We start from the raw sequence: 19,760 nt of genomic DNA, 5'->3' as shown, positions 1-19,760 counted from the left end.
CAGCATAACTGTATTGAATTATTATGGTTTTAGCTGGAAGTTTTTTAAAGCCTTTGATTTGAAATCTGTCCTCATACCTTTGAAATTTGATCTACAGGATTCATCTCGAGCTATCCTGGTGGCACCTGGGTTAAATGCTATAAATTGTAATAATTTTGATAACCTTGGTTTTTTCCTCTTTCAATTATGGCAGAGTGCCACTTGAAATTTCTTTCTCTAAACTGTAACGGGCTAAATAATTTAATTAAGAAAAAACGGGTTGCCTCTGCCATCTCTCGTCAGAAACCAGATATAATTTTTTTGCAAGAAACTCACCTTAAGGGTAACCAGCCCAGGGTCTTCCAGTCCAAATTTTTTGCTCATCAATTTCAAGCTTATGGGTCTTCCAAAGCAAGAGGTGTGGCCATCCTAATAGGTAAATCAGTCCAATTCACTTTTGAAAATTCCTCAATTGACCCTAGGGGTCGGTATATTTTTATCAATGGGGTCTTTAATGGTAGCCCTTATACTCTGGCATCGGTGTATGCTCCAAATGATGGGCAAATTGCATTTATTAAAGATACGTTGTCACAACTTCAAACCTTTCATACAGGGCCCATTATCTTGGGAGGAGATCTCAACTATGTTGTTAATCCTTCTTTAGATAGATCTCAAAAAAGCCTGCTACCTATATCTGCCAATAAACGGTCTCAATCAAAAGATTTGAATGGCCAAAATGATTTAGCTCAAGTTTTTCAATCCTATAATCTGTCAGACATTTGGAGAAGCAGACATCCAAATGAAAGAGATTATACCTTTTTTTCTTCTCGTCATCAAACTTATTCCAGAATAGATTTTCTTTTAGTTTCAGATTCTATTTCTAATCTTTTTTCTAAAGTAGAAATTGGCCCAATGATTTGGTCTGATCATGCATGGTTGGAAGGGTATATGTCAGGCGTTACTGACAGATCTTTTTCTTTTAATTGGAGATTGGATAGTAAACTTCTGTCTATGAAATCGGTTACAGATTCCATTGAAAAAGACATTAAAGAATTTTTTCAATTCAATATGGAGTGTGGAGTACCCCAGCATATAGTTTGGGATTCTTTTAAAGCTGTAATTCGTGGCAGATTTATGGCTATTGCCTCTTCGTATAAAAAAGAAAAAGAAAAAATTAGATCTGATTTGGTTGCTAACATTACCAAATTGGAAGAGAAATTTAAAAAATTTGGTAGCAAAAAAACTTATTCAAAACTTCTTATAGAAAGAAAAAAATTAGAATCTCTTGACGTCTCCAAGATTCAAAAACAAATGGCTTTTATAAAACAAAAATATTGGTTTCGAACTCCTCAATCTCTTAAACTCCTATCATGGAAGGTTAAAAAGAGAGTATCCTCAATGGCTATTTCTTCCATTCGTTCTAAAACTGGTACCTTGAAACATTCCACTAAGGATATTGTAGGAGTGTTTAAAAAGTACTATTCATCTCTATATTCCTCCCAGCATCCATCAGCAGACCTTATTTCATCTTTCTTAGACACTCACTCAGTTATTAAGCCTGTCTCTCCTGAGGTTAAATCCTTTTTGGACAAACCTTTTACTGCACTTGAAATACAGGAGACTATCAAGTCTATGAAATCCAATAAGTCTCCAGGCCGAGATGGCTTTATACCAGAATTTTATAAATTTTTTAACATTTTGTTGGCTCCCATCTTGGCAGACGCCTGTAATCAGTTTGTACAGTCTGGTTCTTTCCCTGTTACTTGGTCACAGGCAAAAATCATACTTCTTCCAAAGAAGGACAAAGACTTACTAGACCCTAGTTCATACAGGCCGATATCGCTCCTTAATTGTGATTATAAGATTTTTACAGCAGCTCTGGTGGCTAGGCTTAATACCTTTATAGGGAACTGCATTCATCCTGACCAATCGGGCTTTATCCCACACCGTGAGTTAACGGACAATACTAGAATGGTCCTTGATGTTATTCAATACTGCCGGAAATTTAATATTGAGTCTTCTTTTATCTTGTCTATTGATTTTGAAAAAGCCTTTGATTCCGTGGAAGTTCCTTATCTTACAACCTTACTGCAGAAAATGAACTTTGGCCCGAATTTTCTGAAGATAATCCATTCTTTATATAAATCGCCTTCTGCTATTCTTTCTATTAATAATTTGGATTCTGAAGAATTTAATCTTTTCAGAGGGACGAGGCAAGGTTGCCCATTGTCTCCTCTGCTTTTTGCGATCGCAATAGAACCTCTTGCTAATGCTATCCGTGATACCAATATTATCACTGGTATCCCTATTAGAAAGAAACAAATTAAGGTGTCTTTGTTTGCAGATGACCTAGTGCTTTTTGTTACAAAACCTAAGTCTTCTTTACCGGCTGTCTTTGATTTATTATCTGTATTTTCTTCTATATCAGGCCTTCGAGTAAACCCATCCAAAACCATTCTTTATCCCATCACAATTTCGGATGCTCTCCAAGACTCCATCTACTCTAATTATCACTTTAAAAAAATTGATAGATATTGGACATATTTGGGGATCAATATACCTTTGAAATTGGGAGATATTTTTAAAGTTAATCATCATTTATTGATTAAGGACATTCTTACCCTGCAAAAGAATAAAAATTCTTCACTCATTCCCTGGAATGAAAAAATTCAGATTATTAAATCTTTTATTTTCCCCAAATTTCTGTTTTTATTTCGAGCCATTCCTATTCTTATTCCTGAGGATTTATTTGTGGGTTGGCGTCGTTCGTTCTTAAGATATATTTGGAACAAGGGCTTGTCTAGAATAGGGTATGCAACTCTTATTCGTTCTAAATCCTCAGGGGGTCTGGCTCTTCCGGATCTCCATAAATTTTATGAAGCTGCCATTTTAGGTGGTCTTATTAGATACCATGATGCTGACTTAAATTCAGGTTGGAAGGCCCTAGAAGATACCTATCTAAATAACAAATCGTTTCACTCTATATTATGGGAATTTCCGAAGAATAGACCTCCTATTATCTCCTCCAACCTTTTTCTTAAAGCTATTTTTCAGATTTGGGACAAACGTCGCCTCTCTTTAGCCCCTCCAATATCTCCACTATCTCATTTTGTGGATGTTTCTTGGTTTCAACCGGGGTTTTTTTACAAGTCTTTTCCAATTTGGAAAAAATATAACCTTTCTAGGTTTGTGGATATTTTGTCCAATGGAAAAATGCTCGACAAAAAATCTTTGGAAGAGAAAACTGGTGGGACAAAAATCCCATGGTTTGAATACTTGCAAACTAACAACTTGGTGACATCACTCTTAAAGAAATACAATTTCAATCGACCTCTTACTTTCTTTGAACACTTGCTATATTCTCCTTTTTTAAAGCGGAAGGGACTGATTTCATTTATTTATAAGGGTTTGCTAGACACTGATGCTGTTGATTTGTTATCCTATCAAGAAATTTGGCAAAGGAATAGTTCAATTAATTTTCAGGAGGATGTTTGGCAACAAATCTGGTCTTCTCCTTCGTATGTTTCAAAATCATTGAATATACAATTACAAACTCAAAAAATTTTGTTTCGGTGGTATTTAACACCTCAGAGATTAAGCCATATGGCGATAAATCAATCCTCCAAATGTTGGAAAAATTGTGGAGAGGTGGGCACATTTACACACTGCTGGTGGTCTTGCCCGAGGGTGCAGTCGTTTTGGGCAGTAATTGTGGCAAAAATCAAGGATATCACGGGCTATAGTTTACCCTTAAGATTGGAACTCATTTTGCTTGACTGTTGGAAAGATATTTCTATTACTTCTCTCAATAAATCCCTGATATCCCTTTTACTAGCTGCTGCTAAAATGGTGTTAGCCCAATTTTGGAAATCTCCCAATATTCCTCCAGTTAAAGCCTGGTATGCTAAAATCTGGGAGGTCTATGCGATGGACAAGATAGCAGATAGTTTATGCAATATAAACAATTCAGAAAGTAACGAATCTCTGATGTACAAGTGGCTTCCATTTCTTAAATTTTCTTTTGGTCCTGTAGATCAGATGCGTACATGTATACCTGGTAGATATTATGACATTATTAATTTGATGTAATTAATATATGGACAGAGTATTTATTTTTTAATTCAGCTGCCAATTTTGTATGTGTGTGTGAATGTATGTATGTGTTGTTTTGTTTGTATTTTGTATATATATATATATTTTGTGTTCTGCTGGTATGCTATGCTTATACACAAAGAATGATTGCAGATACAGTCATTGATTGCTTTATTTGTATGTTTATTAAATTCAATAAAAAAGTTTTTGGGGAAAAAAAAAAAAAAAAGAGAGCTCTGGCTGACCCAGGGCCATTCCAGCAGCTGCAAGTGGAGGAGGGGGGAATCAAACCCGGCTCTCCCAGATAAGAGAGCTCTGGCTGACCCAAGGCCATTCCAGCAGCTGCAAGTGGAGGAGTGGGGAATCAAACCCGGCTCTCCCAGATAAGAGAGCTCTGGCTGACCCAGGGCCATTCCAGCAGCTGCAAGTGGAGGAGTGGGGAATCAAACCCGGCTCTCCCAGATAAGAGAGCTCTGGCTGACCCAGGGCCATTCCAGCAGCTGCAAGTGGAGGAGTGGGGAATCAAACCCGGCTCTCCCAGATAAGAGAGCTCTGGCTGACCCAGTGCCATTCCAGCAGCTGCAAGTGGAGGAGTGGGGAATCAAACCCGGCTCTCCCAGATAAGAGAGCTCTGGCTGACCCAAGGCCATTCCAGCAGCTGCAGGTGGAGGAGTGGGGAATCAAACCTGGCTCTCCCAGATAAGAGAGCTCTGGCTGACCCAAGGCCATTCCAGCAGCTGCAAGTGGAGGAGTGGGGAATCAAACCTAGTTCTCCCAGATAAGAGAGCTCTGGCTGACCCAGGGCCATTCCAGCAGCTGCAAGTGGAGGAGTGGGGAATCAAACCCGGCTCTCCCAGATAAGAGAGCTCTGGCTGACCCAGGGCCATTCCAGCAGCTGCAAGTGGAGGAGTGGGGAATCAAACCCGGTTCTCCCAGATAAGAGAGCTCTGGCTGACCCAGGGCCATTCCAGCAGCTCCAAGTGGAGGAGTGGGGAATCAAACTCGGTTCTCCAAGATAAGAGAGCTCTGGCTAACCCAGGGCCATTCCAGCAGGTGCAAGTGGAGGAGTGGGGAATCAAACCCGGTTCTCCCAGATAAGAGAGCTCTGGCTGACCCAAGGCCATTCCAGCAGCTGCAAGTGGAGGAGTGGGGAATCCAACCCGGTTCTTCCAGGTAAGAGTCCACACACTTAACCACTACACCAAACTGGTGTAGAAGCAGAAGGCAGAGGGCAAGGGACAAAAGAAAGGAAAGGTCCCCTGTGCAAGCACCAGTGGTTTCCGACTCTGGGGTGACGTTGCTTTCACGTTTTCACGGCAGACTTTTTACGGGGTGGTTTGCCACTGCCTTCCCCAGTCATCTACGCTTCCCCCCCGCCCCCCCAGCAAGCTGGTTACTCATTTTACCGACCTCGGATGGATGGAAGGCTGAGTCAACCTCAAGCCAGCTACCTGAAAACCCAGCTCCCACTGGGGATCGAACTCAGGTCGTAAGCAGAGCTTAGGACTGCAGGACTGCAGCTTTAACACTGCACCACGGGGCTCTTCAAGAGACAGAAGAGCAAAGAAAAAGAAAGCTGGTGAGGGGGCAGAAGGAAGCAGAGCAAGAACAGGGGGAATAATGAAGGGCAGTTGGAAGAGACGAGCACAGCAAGGATTCCTGCAAGCAAGAAACGTGGGAGCAAAAGGGGGGACAGGCAGAGCAGGTAAAAGAGGGAAAACTCCCCCCCCCACTGTCTCAATGAGCCCCTGTAGCTCCCTCGTTTGCCTTGTTAAGTAGCCAATACAAGTGTTGATGTCCAAGTCCACAACGCTGTCCAATTACAGGTGCAAAGAATGGTCTGGAAGCAGCTGAGTAAGCAGCACTGTCAAACTAAAAGCGGGAGAGAACAGGCCTGCTCCATGCATGGGTAGGAGACTTCTGGAAGCCCTGCTGAAGCTATTCTCAGCTCTCTGTGGGCTAGGCACTCATCCACTCAAAAGGGAATGCATCTCCACTGAGCTACAGCTTCAGTCCAGCTTTCCCTGTTTTCTGTCTGTTTGAAAAGAGGCTCCGCTGACGTTTTCCCAAATTGCAATAAACAATCCTGCAGCTCTGGGAGGCTTGCTATGCCAAAGCCCCAGCTAGTGGGAAGTACACACCATTGGATTTATATCCCGCCCACCACTCCAAAGAGTTTCAGAGCGGCTCACAATCTCCTTTCCCTTCCTCCCCCACAACAGACACCCTGTGAGGTAGATGAAGATATTGGATTTATATCCCGCCCTCCACTCCGAAGAGTCTCAGAGCGGCTCACAATCTCCTTTCCCTTCCTCCCCCACAACAGGCACCCTGTGAGGTAGATGAAGATATTGGATTTATATCCCGCCCTCCACTCCGAAGAGTCTCAGAGCGGCTCACAATCTCCTTCCCCTTCCTCCCCCACAACGGACACCCTGTGAGGTGGGTGGGGCTGAGAGAGCTCTCACAGCAGCTGCCCTTTCAAGGACAGAGGCTCAGAGCGGCCTACAATCTCCATTGCTTTCCTCCCCCACAACAGACACCCTGTGAGGCGGGTGGGGCTGGAGAGGGCTCTCACAGCAGCTGCTCTTTCAAGGGCAACCTCTGCCAGAGCTCTGGCTGACCCAAGGCCATTCCAGCAGCTGCAAGTGGAGGAGTGGGGAATCAAACCCGGTTCTCCCAGATAAGAGTCCGCACACTTAACCACTACACCAAACTGGCACACCATGAGATACATAAAATGGTTCAACCCCCTGCCATCTCCACATTGCGAGAGGCATTAACGGTGGGCTGAGGTCTGCTGTGCTCCTGAGCAGCTGGTTTAAAAGGGCACAAAAAGCTCACCTGGACAGTTTGAAGAGGTGGGTGCTGGAGGGGAATTCCCTTAGGGCATTTTTGGTACAAAGGTGCAGAATCAAGACAGAAAAGAGAGCATTCAGTGCTGTCGCGGCCATCCTCATGCTTACCATGGTGTTCGTATTGGGCTGCCCGAGGGTGCCCGTGTTCCCAAATGAAAAGCCGGTGTTCTGTGCGGTCGTTGCCTGCCCAAAGGGCTTGCTGAAGAGGCTGGTGGTTGGTTGCGCCTGCCCAAAGAGGCCCCCTGTCGCTGCTCCAAAACCAGTCGTGCCTGTCACGGAGAAGAGGAGGGGAAGCACGTCATTAAAAAAAAAAATCTGTTTTTTATGTTTACAGGGAAAAGAAGAATGAGAGAGACAAAGAAACAAGAGATGAAGGAGAAGGGCAATTGGGTTTTGCTTCAGTTGTGGGGGGGGGGGGGGGGGAACTGAAGGGTGAAGCCAAGACTCTACAGGAAGGAAGGATCCAACAGTCTGTATCACACAGTGGCCAAAAAAGCCAGATGCCATCAGGAGGTCCATCAGAGGGGGCAGGACACTAGAAGCCCACCGTACCCCCAACCCAAGCACCAAGACGACAGAGCATCACTGCCCCAGACAGAGAGTTCCGTCAATACCCTGTGGCTAAGAGCCACTGATGGACCTCTAATAAATCACAATTAAAAACAGTAAAAACAGTAACTTGCCTAATGAGATAGTGCTCAAGCTACCAATTATGCTATTGTCTCATGGTGGCATGGGGGGGGGGGGGGAGAGAACAGGAGTGCTACGCAGATGAGAACTGCTGCTGTTCTCAACCAAACGCCCGATGGAACGTCTCTGCCTTACAGGCCCTGCGGAACTGGATCAAGCCCCACAGGGCACGAATGTTGCTCGGCTGAGAGTTCCACCAGGTTGGGACCGGGGCAGAAAACGCCCTGCATGAGGACAGCCAGATGTCTCTCTCTTGGGCTGCGGAACCACCGGTGAGATCTCATCTGTCGAGCTCAGTGCTCTTTGGGATGTATACCAGGAGAGGCGGTCCTGAAGATCTGTGGGTCCCAGACCATTAAGGGCCTTGAAGGGTAACACCAGAACCTTGAACCTGATCTGGTACTCCACCCAGAGCTAGAGCGGCTCGTGCAGCCCAGGTTGGATATGCGCCATTCGCGGGGTCCCCAAAAGGACACGTGCTGCTGCGTTCTAGACCAGCTGCGGTTTCCGAGTTCGTCTCAAGGGTAGCCCTTAACAGAGCGAGTTACAGTAGTCTAATGTGGAAGTGATCGTTACGTGGGTCGCTGTGGCTAGGCCAGGGCAGGTAAGGAGCCAGTTGCCTAATCTGGTGTAGCTGGAAGATCACTAACTATCAAGCACAGGTAACTGAGCCAATTCAAAATTGAGCAAGCAAGTTGCTAAGTGTGTCTTGCACCATCTTCACTCTGCCTCTCCTAGGCGCTTCCTCTCTTTCCGCTGGAAGAACTGTCACCTCCTTTGTCTTCCCACACCCTTTAGAGGGAGCAGAAGTTTCTGCCAATTCCCCTCTCCAACCCACTTTACCCCCTATATGAACATAGGAAGCTGCCTTCTTCTGACTCAGACCCTCAGTCCATCAAAGTCAGGCTTGTCTACTCAGACTGGCAGCGGCTCTCCAGGGTCTCCAGCTGAGGTTTTTCACGCCTGCTTGCCTGGACCCTTTTAAGTTGGAGATGCCGGGGATTGAACCTGGGACCTTCTGCTTACCAAGCAGATGCTCTATCACTGCGCCACCGTCCCTCCTCTTAGACATATGAACATATGAGGCTGCCTTATACTGAATCAGACCCTCCTGGGTCCATCAAAGTCAGTCTTGTCTACTCAGAATGGCAGCGGCTCTCCAGCTGAGGTTTTTCACGCCTATTTGCCTGGACCCTTTTGAGTTGGGAGATGCCGGGGATTTAACCTGGGACCTTCCGCTTACCAAGCAGATGCTCTACCACTGAGCAACAGCCCCATTCATGGCTCTCCAGGGTCTCAAGCTGAGGTTCTTCACGCCTATTTGCCTGTACCCTTTTTAGTTGGAGATGCCAGGGATTGAACCTGGGACCTTCCGCTTACCAAGCAGATGCTCTACCACTGAGCCACAGCCCCATTCATGGCTCTCCAGGGTCTCAAGCTGAGGTTTTTCACACCTTTTTGCCTGGACCCTTTTTAGTTGGAGATGCCGGGGATTGAACCTGGGACCTTCTGCTTACGAAGCAGATGCTCTACCACAATATGTGTGGAAGAGCCACAGTTTGGCCACCCCTGCTCTGAAATCTTCTTGAAGCATCTCTCTCCAGAGCCCCTTTTCAGCAGATGGGCCCCCTTCACAGAAGGTCAACCACTCTTTCCTCCTGCTGAGTCCCTTCTCAAAACCTCCTTTTTCTGTGTGGCTTTTAGCATCCCCTTTAAGCCCTCATTCCCAGCTATGGCCCGGTTTTAATTATATCTGTCCACATTAATCTCTCCCTCTCTGTGTTCTCCCCTATCTATTTGGGATTGTGAACTGCGCACAGAAGCAGGGACTCCTCTGTTTTATGCTTACAGAAGGCTTCGCAAACACTATCGTCCTAATAATTACGATGACCCCCGGCATCTTCTTGCAACCGCAGAAGGAGACGAAGGGGAGCCAGACTCGCCAGTACTTACTGGTTCCAAAGCCCGTTTTGTTCTGTCCGTACGAAAAGCCGGTGTTTGTGGTCGAGGAGCCAAAGAGTCCTGTGGCAGCGCTGGATGTAGCCGTGGATGACCCAAAAAGCCCAGGAGTCGCTCCAGCCCCTACAGGGTTGGTGGGCCCTTTGCGATTTGCTTGATAATCCTCCAAGCGAAGTTCCTAAAGAAGAAAGAGTTCTTAGGGATGGATCATCGCAACACACGGGACAGATGAGCGCGTGAAGCTGCCTTATGCTGAATCAAACCCTCGGCCATCGATGCCGCTATTGGGATGCTTTATTCTAGCATCCAATAAGAGAACTGACTAAACCTTATACAATCCTGAGCCGCCTTGGTGGGGAGGGCGAGATATAAATAGAATAAAATGAAAATGAAATGAAAATCCCTTTTAAAATTTTATAGTATAAGTCTTTTATTATCTAATAATTTTGACAATTCCAGTACAGGTAAATTTTATAATATAAAGTACAGGAAAAAAGGAAAAAGAAATCAGTTCACACCAAAGAATCTTATGAGACAATTTATGTAAAGAAAATATTGTAGAATCATACTTGTGTTTGTTGAAAATATTTTATGTAGAAGATCAGAATGTATTGTGCTTTTATCTTTCTTTTTCCCCTACCCTTACACTCCCATTCTTTTGGAAACTAATAAAACTTTTGAAAACTGGAGAACTGACTAAACTTGGGATGTCAAACTCATTTGTTATGAGGGCCGGATCTGACATAAATGAGACCTTGTCGGGCTAAGCCATGTCGGGTTGGGCCGGGCTGTGTGTGTGTACCTATTTAGGATTAGGTAGCAGAGATATAAACTTTATAAAGGACACAGACAAACACAAAGGGAGGGATGGTGGCTCAGTGGCAGAGCATCTGCTTGGTAAGCAGAAGGCCCCAGGTTCCATCCCCTGCATCTCCAACTGAAAAGGGTCCAGGCAAGTAGGCGTGAAAAACCTCAGCTTGAGACCCTGCAGAGCCATGAATGGGGCTGCGGCTCAGTGGTAGAGCATCGGCTTGGGAAGCAGAAGGTCCCAGGTTCCATCCCCTGCATCTCCAACTCAAAAGGGTCCAGGCAAGGAGGCGTGAAAAACCTCAGCTTGAGACCCTGGAGAGCCGCTGCCAGTCTGAGAAGACAATACTGACTTTGATGGACCGAGGGTCTGGTTCAGTATAAGGCAGCTTCATATGTTCATAAAGATATTTTTTAAAAAAACTTAAAAGTATCCTTAAAATATTAGCAATTGGTCTTAAAAGGTGCTTTCTTTGTGTCTCTCCCATGGGATCCAGGGAACTGGGCAAAGGAAGCTCTGGCTCTTTCCTTCCTTCCCCAGGGGACCAGGAGGGGGAGGAACCTCAGCCAATAGAAGGAAGAGAGGCTTAGCTCAGTAGCTCTGCTGTGCCTCCCCCCTTCGCCTCAGCCAATGGAGAAAATAGAGGCTTTGCTCTGTAGCTCTGCTGTGCCTGGCAAAACAAGCTCTCTCCCTCCCCCCTTCCTCCCCAAGGGAGGAGCCTCAGCCAATGGAGAAAATACAGGTTTTGCTCTGTAGCTCCTGTGCTGTTGAACAAGCCTGGCAAAACAAGGTGTGATGCAGAAGGAAGCAGAAGGCAGCCAGTTGCCCGGGAGCCTGATAGGAGCCCTCCAGGGGTGTCAAACATGTGCCCTGGGCCACATGTTTGACACCCCTGGACTTAACAGTTTAAAAGACTAACTATTCAAAACATTTAGAGTCCGATATCTCCAGGATTCATCTAATAAAGGCTGTTCATCAAACTTTGATAAGACGAACAGGGCAGTAGCGGGTCCTGTGCTATGAACTAAGACCAGCAATCTAGAAAGACAACTTCAGAGACTTCGTCACTTATGGAAAAAAGAAATAATTACCTTTCTTAGGCAAGATGTTACAAAATTCAAGCGTGTGAGAATTAACGCTCTGGCTACTGCAAACAATGCGCTGAACTTATCAAACCTCCTAACACATTATAGTAAATTAAAATTTAAAGAAGATGATGAAGAAGATACTGGATTTATATCCCGCCCTCCACTCCGAAGAGTCACAGAGCGGCTCACAATCTCCTTTCCCTTCCTCCCCCACGACAGACACCCTGTGAGGTAGATGAAGATATTGGATTTATATCCTGCCCTCCACTCCAAAGAGTCTCGGAGTGGCTCACAATCTCCTTTCCCTGCCCCCCCCCACAAACAGACACCCTGTGAGGTGGGTGGGGCTGAGAGGGCTCTCACAGCAGCTGCCCTTTCAAGGACAGGGGCTCAGAGCGGCTCACAATCTCCTTTATCTCCCTCCCCCACAACAGATACCCTGCGAGGTGGGTGGGGCTGAGAGAGCTCTCCCAGAAGCTGCCCTTTCAAGGACAGAGGCTCAGAGCAGCCTACAATCTCCTTTCCCTTCCTCCCCCACAACAAACACCCTGTGAGGTGGGTGGGGCTGAGAGAACTCTCACAGGAGCTGCCCTTTCAAGGACAACCTCTGCCAGAGCTATGGCTGACCCAAGGCCATTCCAGCAGCTGCAAGTGGAGGAGTGGGGAATCAAACCCAGTTCACCCAGATAAGGGTCCGCACACTTAACCACTACACCAAACTAGCTCTCCAAAAAAGCATACCAAAAAGCAAACCAGTTTTCAGGTTCCTATATTAAAGCTACTTATAGGGATTTTCCTATAAACCCAACACAAATACACTCAGTAATCTCATCTAAGCTTCTACCAAGACTTCCAGAAAAACCTGATTCGCTAATCGCAGTAATGCATTTTTAAAGAACAGTATCAGTCTTATCTTACTGTACATCTATTCTATCTTAATCACATAATTATTTTCCAGATAAGTGACTGGTTCTTAACTGTGTAGGAGATAACCGAGCAGGTGCATTTAAGAACATATCTGATATCTCCTAATTATATTTCCTAAAACCAAGACAGGGAGGCCAAGCTTAACTCTCAATCTCTATTAAGAAGCAATAAATCTAGTATTCCTGTAACTGTTTCAACTAATTCTCAAAGATTAAAGGCAAACCTTATGCAACCAGAGTTAACTGACAGCTGAACCTGGAATGAGCTCACCATTACAGGAAAACATGCATGGTCAGCAAGAAAGGGAATAATACAACCGAAACACTGACAGCAGCTCTTTGGGGTCTCAGGGAGAGCTCTTTCCCATCACTTAATCACTTAAGCGGAGATGCCAGGGATTGAACCCAGGACCTTCTGCATGTCAAGCACGTCGTTGACAGATGGCACCCAAAGAGTGCTTGTGAATGGTTCCTCATCCACTTGGGAGTGCAGTGACAAGTGGAGTGCCTCAAGGATCTGTCCTGGGACCTGTTTTGTTCACCATCTTTATCAATGGTTTGCATGAAGGAATAGAGGGAATGCTTATTAAATTTGCAGGTGATACTAAATTGGGAGGGGTTGCAAATAAAGCAGAAGACAAACAGGACACCGGATGATCTTGACAGGCTGGAGAACAGGGCTAAAACCAATAAAATGAATTTCAACAGGGATAAATATAAAGTTCTGCATTTCAGTAGGAAAAATCCAATGCATGGTTATAGGATGGGGGAGACTTATCTTAGCAGTAGTCTGTGCGAAAAGGATGTAAGTGTCTTAGTGGATCACATGCTGAACATGAATCAACAGTGTGATGCGGTGGCTAAAAAGGCAAATGCAATCTTGGGCTGTATTAACAGAAGTCTAGTGTCCAGATCACATGACGTGATGGTATCACTTTACTCTGCTCTGGTAAGACCTCATCTGGAGTACTGTGTTCAGTTTTGGGCAACACATTTTAAGAAGGATATAGACAAGCTGGAACGGGTCCAGACGAGGGTGATGAAGATGGTGAAGGGTCTGGAGACCAAGTCCTATGAAGAAAGGTTGAAGGAGCTGGGCATGTTTAGCCTGGAGAAGAGGCAGCTGAGAGGTGATAGGACCACCATCTTCAAGTACATGAAGGGCTGTCCTATAGAGGGGAATTGTTTTCTGTGGCCCCGGAAGGTAGGACCAGAACCAATGGGTTGAAATTAAATCAGAAGAGTTTCCAGCGCAACATTAGGAAGAACTTCCCGACCGTCAGAGCGATTCCTGAGTGGAACAGGCTTCCTCCTTGGGAGGTGGTGGGCTCTCCTTCCTTGGAGATTTTTAAACAGAGGCTAGAGACCATATGAGAGTAATGAGGATCCTGTGAATTTAGGGTGCGGTATTTGTGAATTTCCCGCCTTGTGCAGGGGATTGGACTAGATGACACATGGCCCCGCCCAACAAAGTGATATTTTTGTTGGATCTGATCTTCATAACGAGTTCAAAACCTCTAGTCAAAAGGGTGGGAAGGCAGCATACAAATGTCATAAATAAATATCCACACACAATAACTGGCAAAATAAGCAAAGCTCGCAGCGAAAAAGAGAGGGAGAAGAGCATCTGATTGACTGACCTCAAGTGATTTGCTTTCATATTCCTTCATCGCTGTAATGCACTGATGTTTCGTGCTGATGTTCGTACTGACTCCAGATTTGACCATCGTGTCAGTGCCGGTGGGCGGCTGCAAGAGAAAACGGGACAGGCATCAAGACCAAAGAAAAGCCTCACTTCCCAGGGGATTCCTGGCACAAGAAATCCTGCAAGGAGGTAAGGATTACTGGACAGAGCAATGACGGTTTTGCCAGCGCCCAAGCAGATGTACAGCGAACTGACGAGACTTTCAAGAGGAGCCAAGTTGGGGATGAGGGAAGGAGCTAGAAAACCCAGGCCGATTCGTTATGAAGCTTGCTGAGCAGCCCAAATCTATCAGGAGGCTCCTGAGCTCCCTGGAGCAAGGAAGAGCTCTATACGCGGCAGGACTCTGCTTGCCTTAAAGCGCACCAAAGGAAGACGCCTCCCCATCTTCTTGGTATACTGAGACATCGTGCCCTCGCCTCGCGTCAGCCCCATTCTAGGCCGGCTCTGCCATGAAGGAGCTATGCCCCCGAGGGGCCCCGAATTTGCTTGGACTGCTGCCCCCCCTCGCTGCTTCAGAGGACGCTTAAGCAGGACAGCTGTGCCCGCGGCAGCAGAGAAGAGGGAACCACATCTGGGCCATCTTCCGCTTCACCAACTGCTACGGAACCTTCAGAATCAGCCACCCTTAAAGGGGCCACTGCCCTCAGCGGACAGTTGTGCAAACAAACAGCAGAGAAATGCAGTACCTCAGCATGTTGGATGGCTGACGAACAATGAGCAATTTGAGCCCAGAGACACCTTTAAGACCAATGAAGCATTATTCTAGTTATAAACTTGTGGGTGTGTATACGCTTCTTCAGATACATTGTAGAAGCGCATGTGCACATCAAAGTTGATAGCTAGAATGAAACTTGGTTGGTCTTAAAGGCGCCACTGAAGAAGAAGATACTGGATTTATAGAATGGTTTTAAAACTGAAATAAGTAAATTATGGCTTTATGTTTTATTGGACTGATTGTATCGTATGACGTTGTGAGCCGCCCTGAGTCCGCTTGCGGAGAGGGCAGGATATAAATTGAATGTAATAAATAAATATATTCTGCCCTCCACTTAAAAGACTCAGAGCGGCTCACAAACTTCTTTATCTTTCTCCCCCACAACAAACATCCTGTGAGGTGGGTTGGGCTGAGAGGGCTCTCCCAGCAGCTGCCCTTTCAAGGACAACCTCTGCCAGAGCTATGGCTGACCCAAGGCCATTCCAGCAGCTGCCAGTGGAGGAGTGGGGAATCAAACCCGGTTCTCCCAGATAAGAGTCTGTGCTCTTCACCACACCAAACTGGCTCTCCCAGCAGCTGCCCTTTCAAGGACAACCTCTGCCAGAGCTATGGCTGACCCAAGGCCATTCCAGCAGCTGCCAGTGGAGGAGTGGGGAATCAAACCCGGTTCTCCCAGGTAAGAGTCCACGCACTTAACCACTACACCAAACTGGACTCAGTCTTTGTTCTGCTGCTTCAGTCCAACACAGCCACCCACCTGAACCTAACTTCCCAGTGGATTATTTAATGTGTCCGTTGAATGTTCCACGTTAAGCACAAAAATATTTGGAGTCTGTCGCGATTCTTTTGAGCCAATATCAAGTTTCCGACGAAGGCTTCTATAAGGTTTTTAGAAAGTAAATATACAACATTTGGGGTAGTAGCCAAATTTATCGCTCCGGTGGGCAGTCCTGTCGGTCTGAAGCCGCAGAACTAAGTTTGGGTCCAGTGGCACCTTTAAGACCAACAAAGTTTTATTCCAAGGATACGCTTCTGAGTGCAGGCACATGAAAGCTTACACCCGGAATAAAACTTTGTTGGTCTTAAAGGTGCCACTGGACTCAAAGCTCATTCTGCCGCTACGAAGTTATCTGGCACAACCCCTATTAAAATAATAGAACAAAATAGGAGTCGATTGCACCTTTAAGACCGACTTAGTTGTATTCAGAACGCAAGCGTTCGTGTGCATGCACACGAAAACTGACGTTCTGAATAAAACTAAGTTGGTCTTAAAAGTGCAATCGACTCCTATTTTGTTCTACTACTTCAGACCAACACGGCTGCCTATTTGGACCTATTCAAACAAAACGCTGGTTTAGCTCTTGTTTCTTTCAAACAGGTTCTGCAGAAAATTGCCCCCGTCAAATTTATTTTTAATTCGATCTTTTTTTTGGCCGCCCTTCACCAAAATAGGGCTCGGGGCGGCTTGCGCCACGAACGCAGAAAATAACGAAAAGAAATGAAAACATTAAATACTAAAAACATCAACAGTAAAACAATATAACTGTCCAAATGGCGGAAGAGGTTTTTAACTCCTGCCAGCCCCTGGGTGATGGGGATGCGGGAGAGAGAGAGAGGGGTGGGGTGGGGTATATGACTGCCAGACTGTCACTGTCCTCAACCACATGCCTGGTGGAACCCCTCTGCCTTGCAAGCCCTACAGAAAGGATCTGTGGGCCACATCTGTCTCCTATACCACCCTCCTGAATGATGGCCAAACAAATGCACCTCCAGGAGAAGACACTCTAGTTTGCCTTATAACAAAGTTCTGAAGACTACAGTATACTCCGGATCAGGGGTGTCGAACATGGTCTGGGGGCCGAATCAGGCCCCTGGAGGGCTCCTATCAGGCCCCCGAGCAACTGGCTGTCATCTGCTTCCTTTTCTCTATCTCTTGCTTCCTTCTGCATCACAGCTTGCTTTGCCAGGCTTGCTCAATCGCACAGGAGCTACAGAGCAAAGTTCCTCCCTTGGGAAGGAAGCGGGGGAAGAAGAAGAAGATACTGGATTTATATCCTGCCCTCCACTCCGAAGAGTCTCAGAGCGGCTCACAATCTCCTTTACCTTCCTCGCCCCCCCCCCGCCCCACAACAGACACCCTGTGAGGTAGATGAAGATACTGGATTTATATCCCGCCCTCCACTCCGAAGAGTCTCAGAGGGGCTCACAATCTCCTTTACCTTCCTCGCCCCCCCCCCCCCACAACAGACACCCTGTGAGGTAGATGAAGATACTGGATTTATATCCCGCCCTCCACTCCGAAGAGTCTCAGAGCGGCTCACAATCTCCTTTACCTTCCTCGCCCCCCCCCCCCACAACAGACACCCTGTGAGGTGGGTGGGGCTGGAGAGGGCTCTCACAGCAGCTGCCCTTTCAAGGACAATTCCTACAAGACCTATGACTGACCCAAGGCCATGCCAGCAGCTGCAAGTGGAGGAGTGGGGAATCAAACCCGGTTCTCCCCGATAAGAGTCTGCACACTTAACCACTACACCAAACCAGCTCTCCAGGAGAGTTAGCTCTGCCAGGCTCTCTCAGTTGCTCCGCAGAGCTACTGAGCCAAGCTTCTCTTCCTTCTGTTGGCTGAGGCTCAACAAGCCAGTGAGGTGGATTAGGCTGAGTCTGTGTGTTTGTCTGTGTCCTTTATAAAGTTTTTATCTCCCTTAGCTGGCATTACATTTTATGACACACATGGCCCGGCCCGGCCCGACAAGGTGACATTTATGTCAGATCCAGCCCTCATAACAAATGAGTTCGACACCCCTGCTCTACATCTTCCATGTCTCAAACCGTAGACTTTTTAAATTTTAATATAGACAGTGCTTCTGTCTTGCACTTACACAGGACAATTTAGGTAGTGCTTCCAAAGTACAAATCCACAAGCTGGATTTGTGCGAAAAAAAATCACTGCCTATGCATTTTCTTCTCTAAAATTAAATCCACATTATAAACTCATATTGAGTAAAAACGCAACAGTCAAGAGGTACAGAGTACATCCCTTTCTCTCCATGGAGCCCAGGAAAGGAAACAGCAGCAAAACAAAGTTGGCTTAAGTTTGTAAGTGGAACAGAGACTTGACAAAGACACCTTACTTCTCTTATCAGTGAGATTCATCCTAGAGATGACACAAAATTCTAAAAGGGCAACCACATATTCCAGACTATACTTCAGAGAGATGTTAATGAGCGTGTGTGAAAACCAGCCACTTCAGACCAATAGCCTGCCATCGGGCTGGATTGCAATATTTTTACTTGAAAGGTGCATCTCCTAAGGAGTACTTCACACAGCACATAATTGTGTAACTCAGTGCCAAAGGATGTGATGATGGCCGCCAACTTGGAAGGTTTTAAAAGGGAACTGGACAAATTCATGGTGGAGGGGACCAGTGTTCCCTCTGAGTTAGCGGGAGCTAGCTCACAGATTTTTAGCCTCCAGCTCACCCATTTTTGTCTTAGCTCAGGAAGGATGACCTCAGAGCACACTAATTTATGCAGGAGCTCACAACTTGAATGCCAGTAGCTCACAAAGTAGATTTTTTTGCTCACAAGACTCTGCAGCAAAGAGGGAACATTGCCTGCTATCCAGCCCTTTTTAATTGGGAGATGCTGGGGATTGAACCTGGGACCTTCTGCGTGCCAAGCAGATGCTCTGTCACGGAGCCACGGCTCCTCCCCAAAGACCCATGAGCTAGAGTCATAGAACTTAATTGAACTCCAGGGTCGTCTAGTTCAACTCCCTGCACGGTGCAGGAAATTGACAAATACCTCCCTGCCCATACACACACACGTTCCCAGAGACCCCTGCTCCGTGTCCAGAAAATGGCAAAACCCTCCAGCACCCCTTGCAATCTGGCCTGGAGAAAAATGGCTGACAGACCCCAAAGTGGTGAACAGCATTTCCCTGGGCATGTAAGAAAGGGTCACAAGAACTAAGCACAGACGCAACCAGTGTTCCCTCCAAGCTGAGTTAGTGTGAGCCAGCTCGCAGATTTTTAGCCTCCGGCTGACACATTTTTGTCTTAGCTCAGGAAGGATGACCCCAGAGCACACTAATGTATGCAGCAGCTCACAACTTTAATGCCCATAGCTCACATCTTTAATGTCAGTCGCTCGCAAAGCAGAATTTTTGCTCACAAGACTCTGCAGCTTATAGGGAACACTGGGACTACCGATGGCTACTGGTCGTGATAGACGCCTACTCTTTCCTGTACCAGAGGCTGCTGCAGTCCTCCTGCTTGTGGGTTTCCTAGAGGCAACTGGTCGGCCACTGTGAGGCAAGAATGATGGACTGGATGAGCCTCTGGTCTGGTTCACCACGGCTCTTCCGAGATCCTTACGGGAACTGAAGGCCCGTCAACACAAAAGTTTAATGAACAGAGCGGTCAAGAGCAAAGGTTAGAAGCAGTCTTTTGAAAAGAAGTAAAACTGGACTTGCATTGAATTTAATGGTGGTGCCGGTTGGAACAGTTGTAAAGCTCGTCGATCCGAAGAGGGAGCCGGCCGTGCCCCCAAATGGGTTGGAGGTTGTGTTTGTGGTTCCGAATAAGCCGCCGCTGCTTGTACTTGTCCCGAAGTCTGGGGGGGGAAAACAAAGTCAGTGTCAAAACGGAAGCAGATCGCTTCAGAGCCAGAGTCTGACGACCCTTCTGAACCTTTGACGAAGCCATAGAAGACAGCTTGTAAGTGCTAACATTCAAATCCACTAGGTCTACAACGAAGGGCACAAACATGCTTCCAAGAACTACTCTGCCTTTTTACTTTCAGCCTAGAAATCAGTGTCATTCAGGTTTCTGCTCCTGAGAAAAAAGCAGTCTGTTTTTTATAGATTCAGGTGGGCTGCGGTAGAACAAAGTTAGATCCAGTGACACCTTTAAGATCACCAAAGTTTAATTCTGGGTATAA

General features: G+C 46.3%; 1 protein-coding gene across 1 annotated transcript in view; it reads right to left on the bottom strand.

The window, feature by feature from the left end:
• Positions 1-19,760, bottom strand: part of NUP98 (nucleoporin 98 and 96 precursor) — a 117,166-nt gene that overhangs the window by 89,095 nt on the left and 8,311 nt on the right. The window contains exons 4-7 of the mRNA XM_060263763.1: positions 19,294-19,433; positions 14,041-14,148; positions 9,573-9,756; positions 7,038-7,198 (exon numbers count right to left, since the gene is read on the bottom strand). Coding sequence (XP_060119746.1) covers positions 7,038-7,198; positions 9,573-9,756; positions 14,041-14,148; positions 19,294-19,433 — 593 coding nt within the window. The remainder of the gene's footprint in view (positions 1-7,037; positions 7,199-9,572; positions 9,757-14,040; positions 14,149-19,293; positions 19,434-19,760) is intronic.

This window comes from Heteronotia binoei, unplaced genomic scaffold (genome assembly GCF_032191835.1).
Source record: "Heteronotia binoei isolate CCM8104 ecotype False Entrance Well unplaced genomic scaffold, APGP_CSIRO_Hbin_v1 ptg000860l, whole genome shotgun sequence".
NCBI classification, from domain to species: Eukaryota; Metazoa; Chordata; class Lepidosauria; order Squamata; family Gekkonidae; genus Heteronotia; species Heteronotia binoei.
This window is presented reverse-complemented; position numbering and strand designations above follow the sequence as displayed.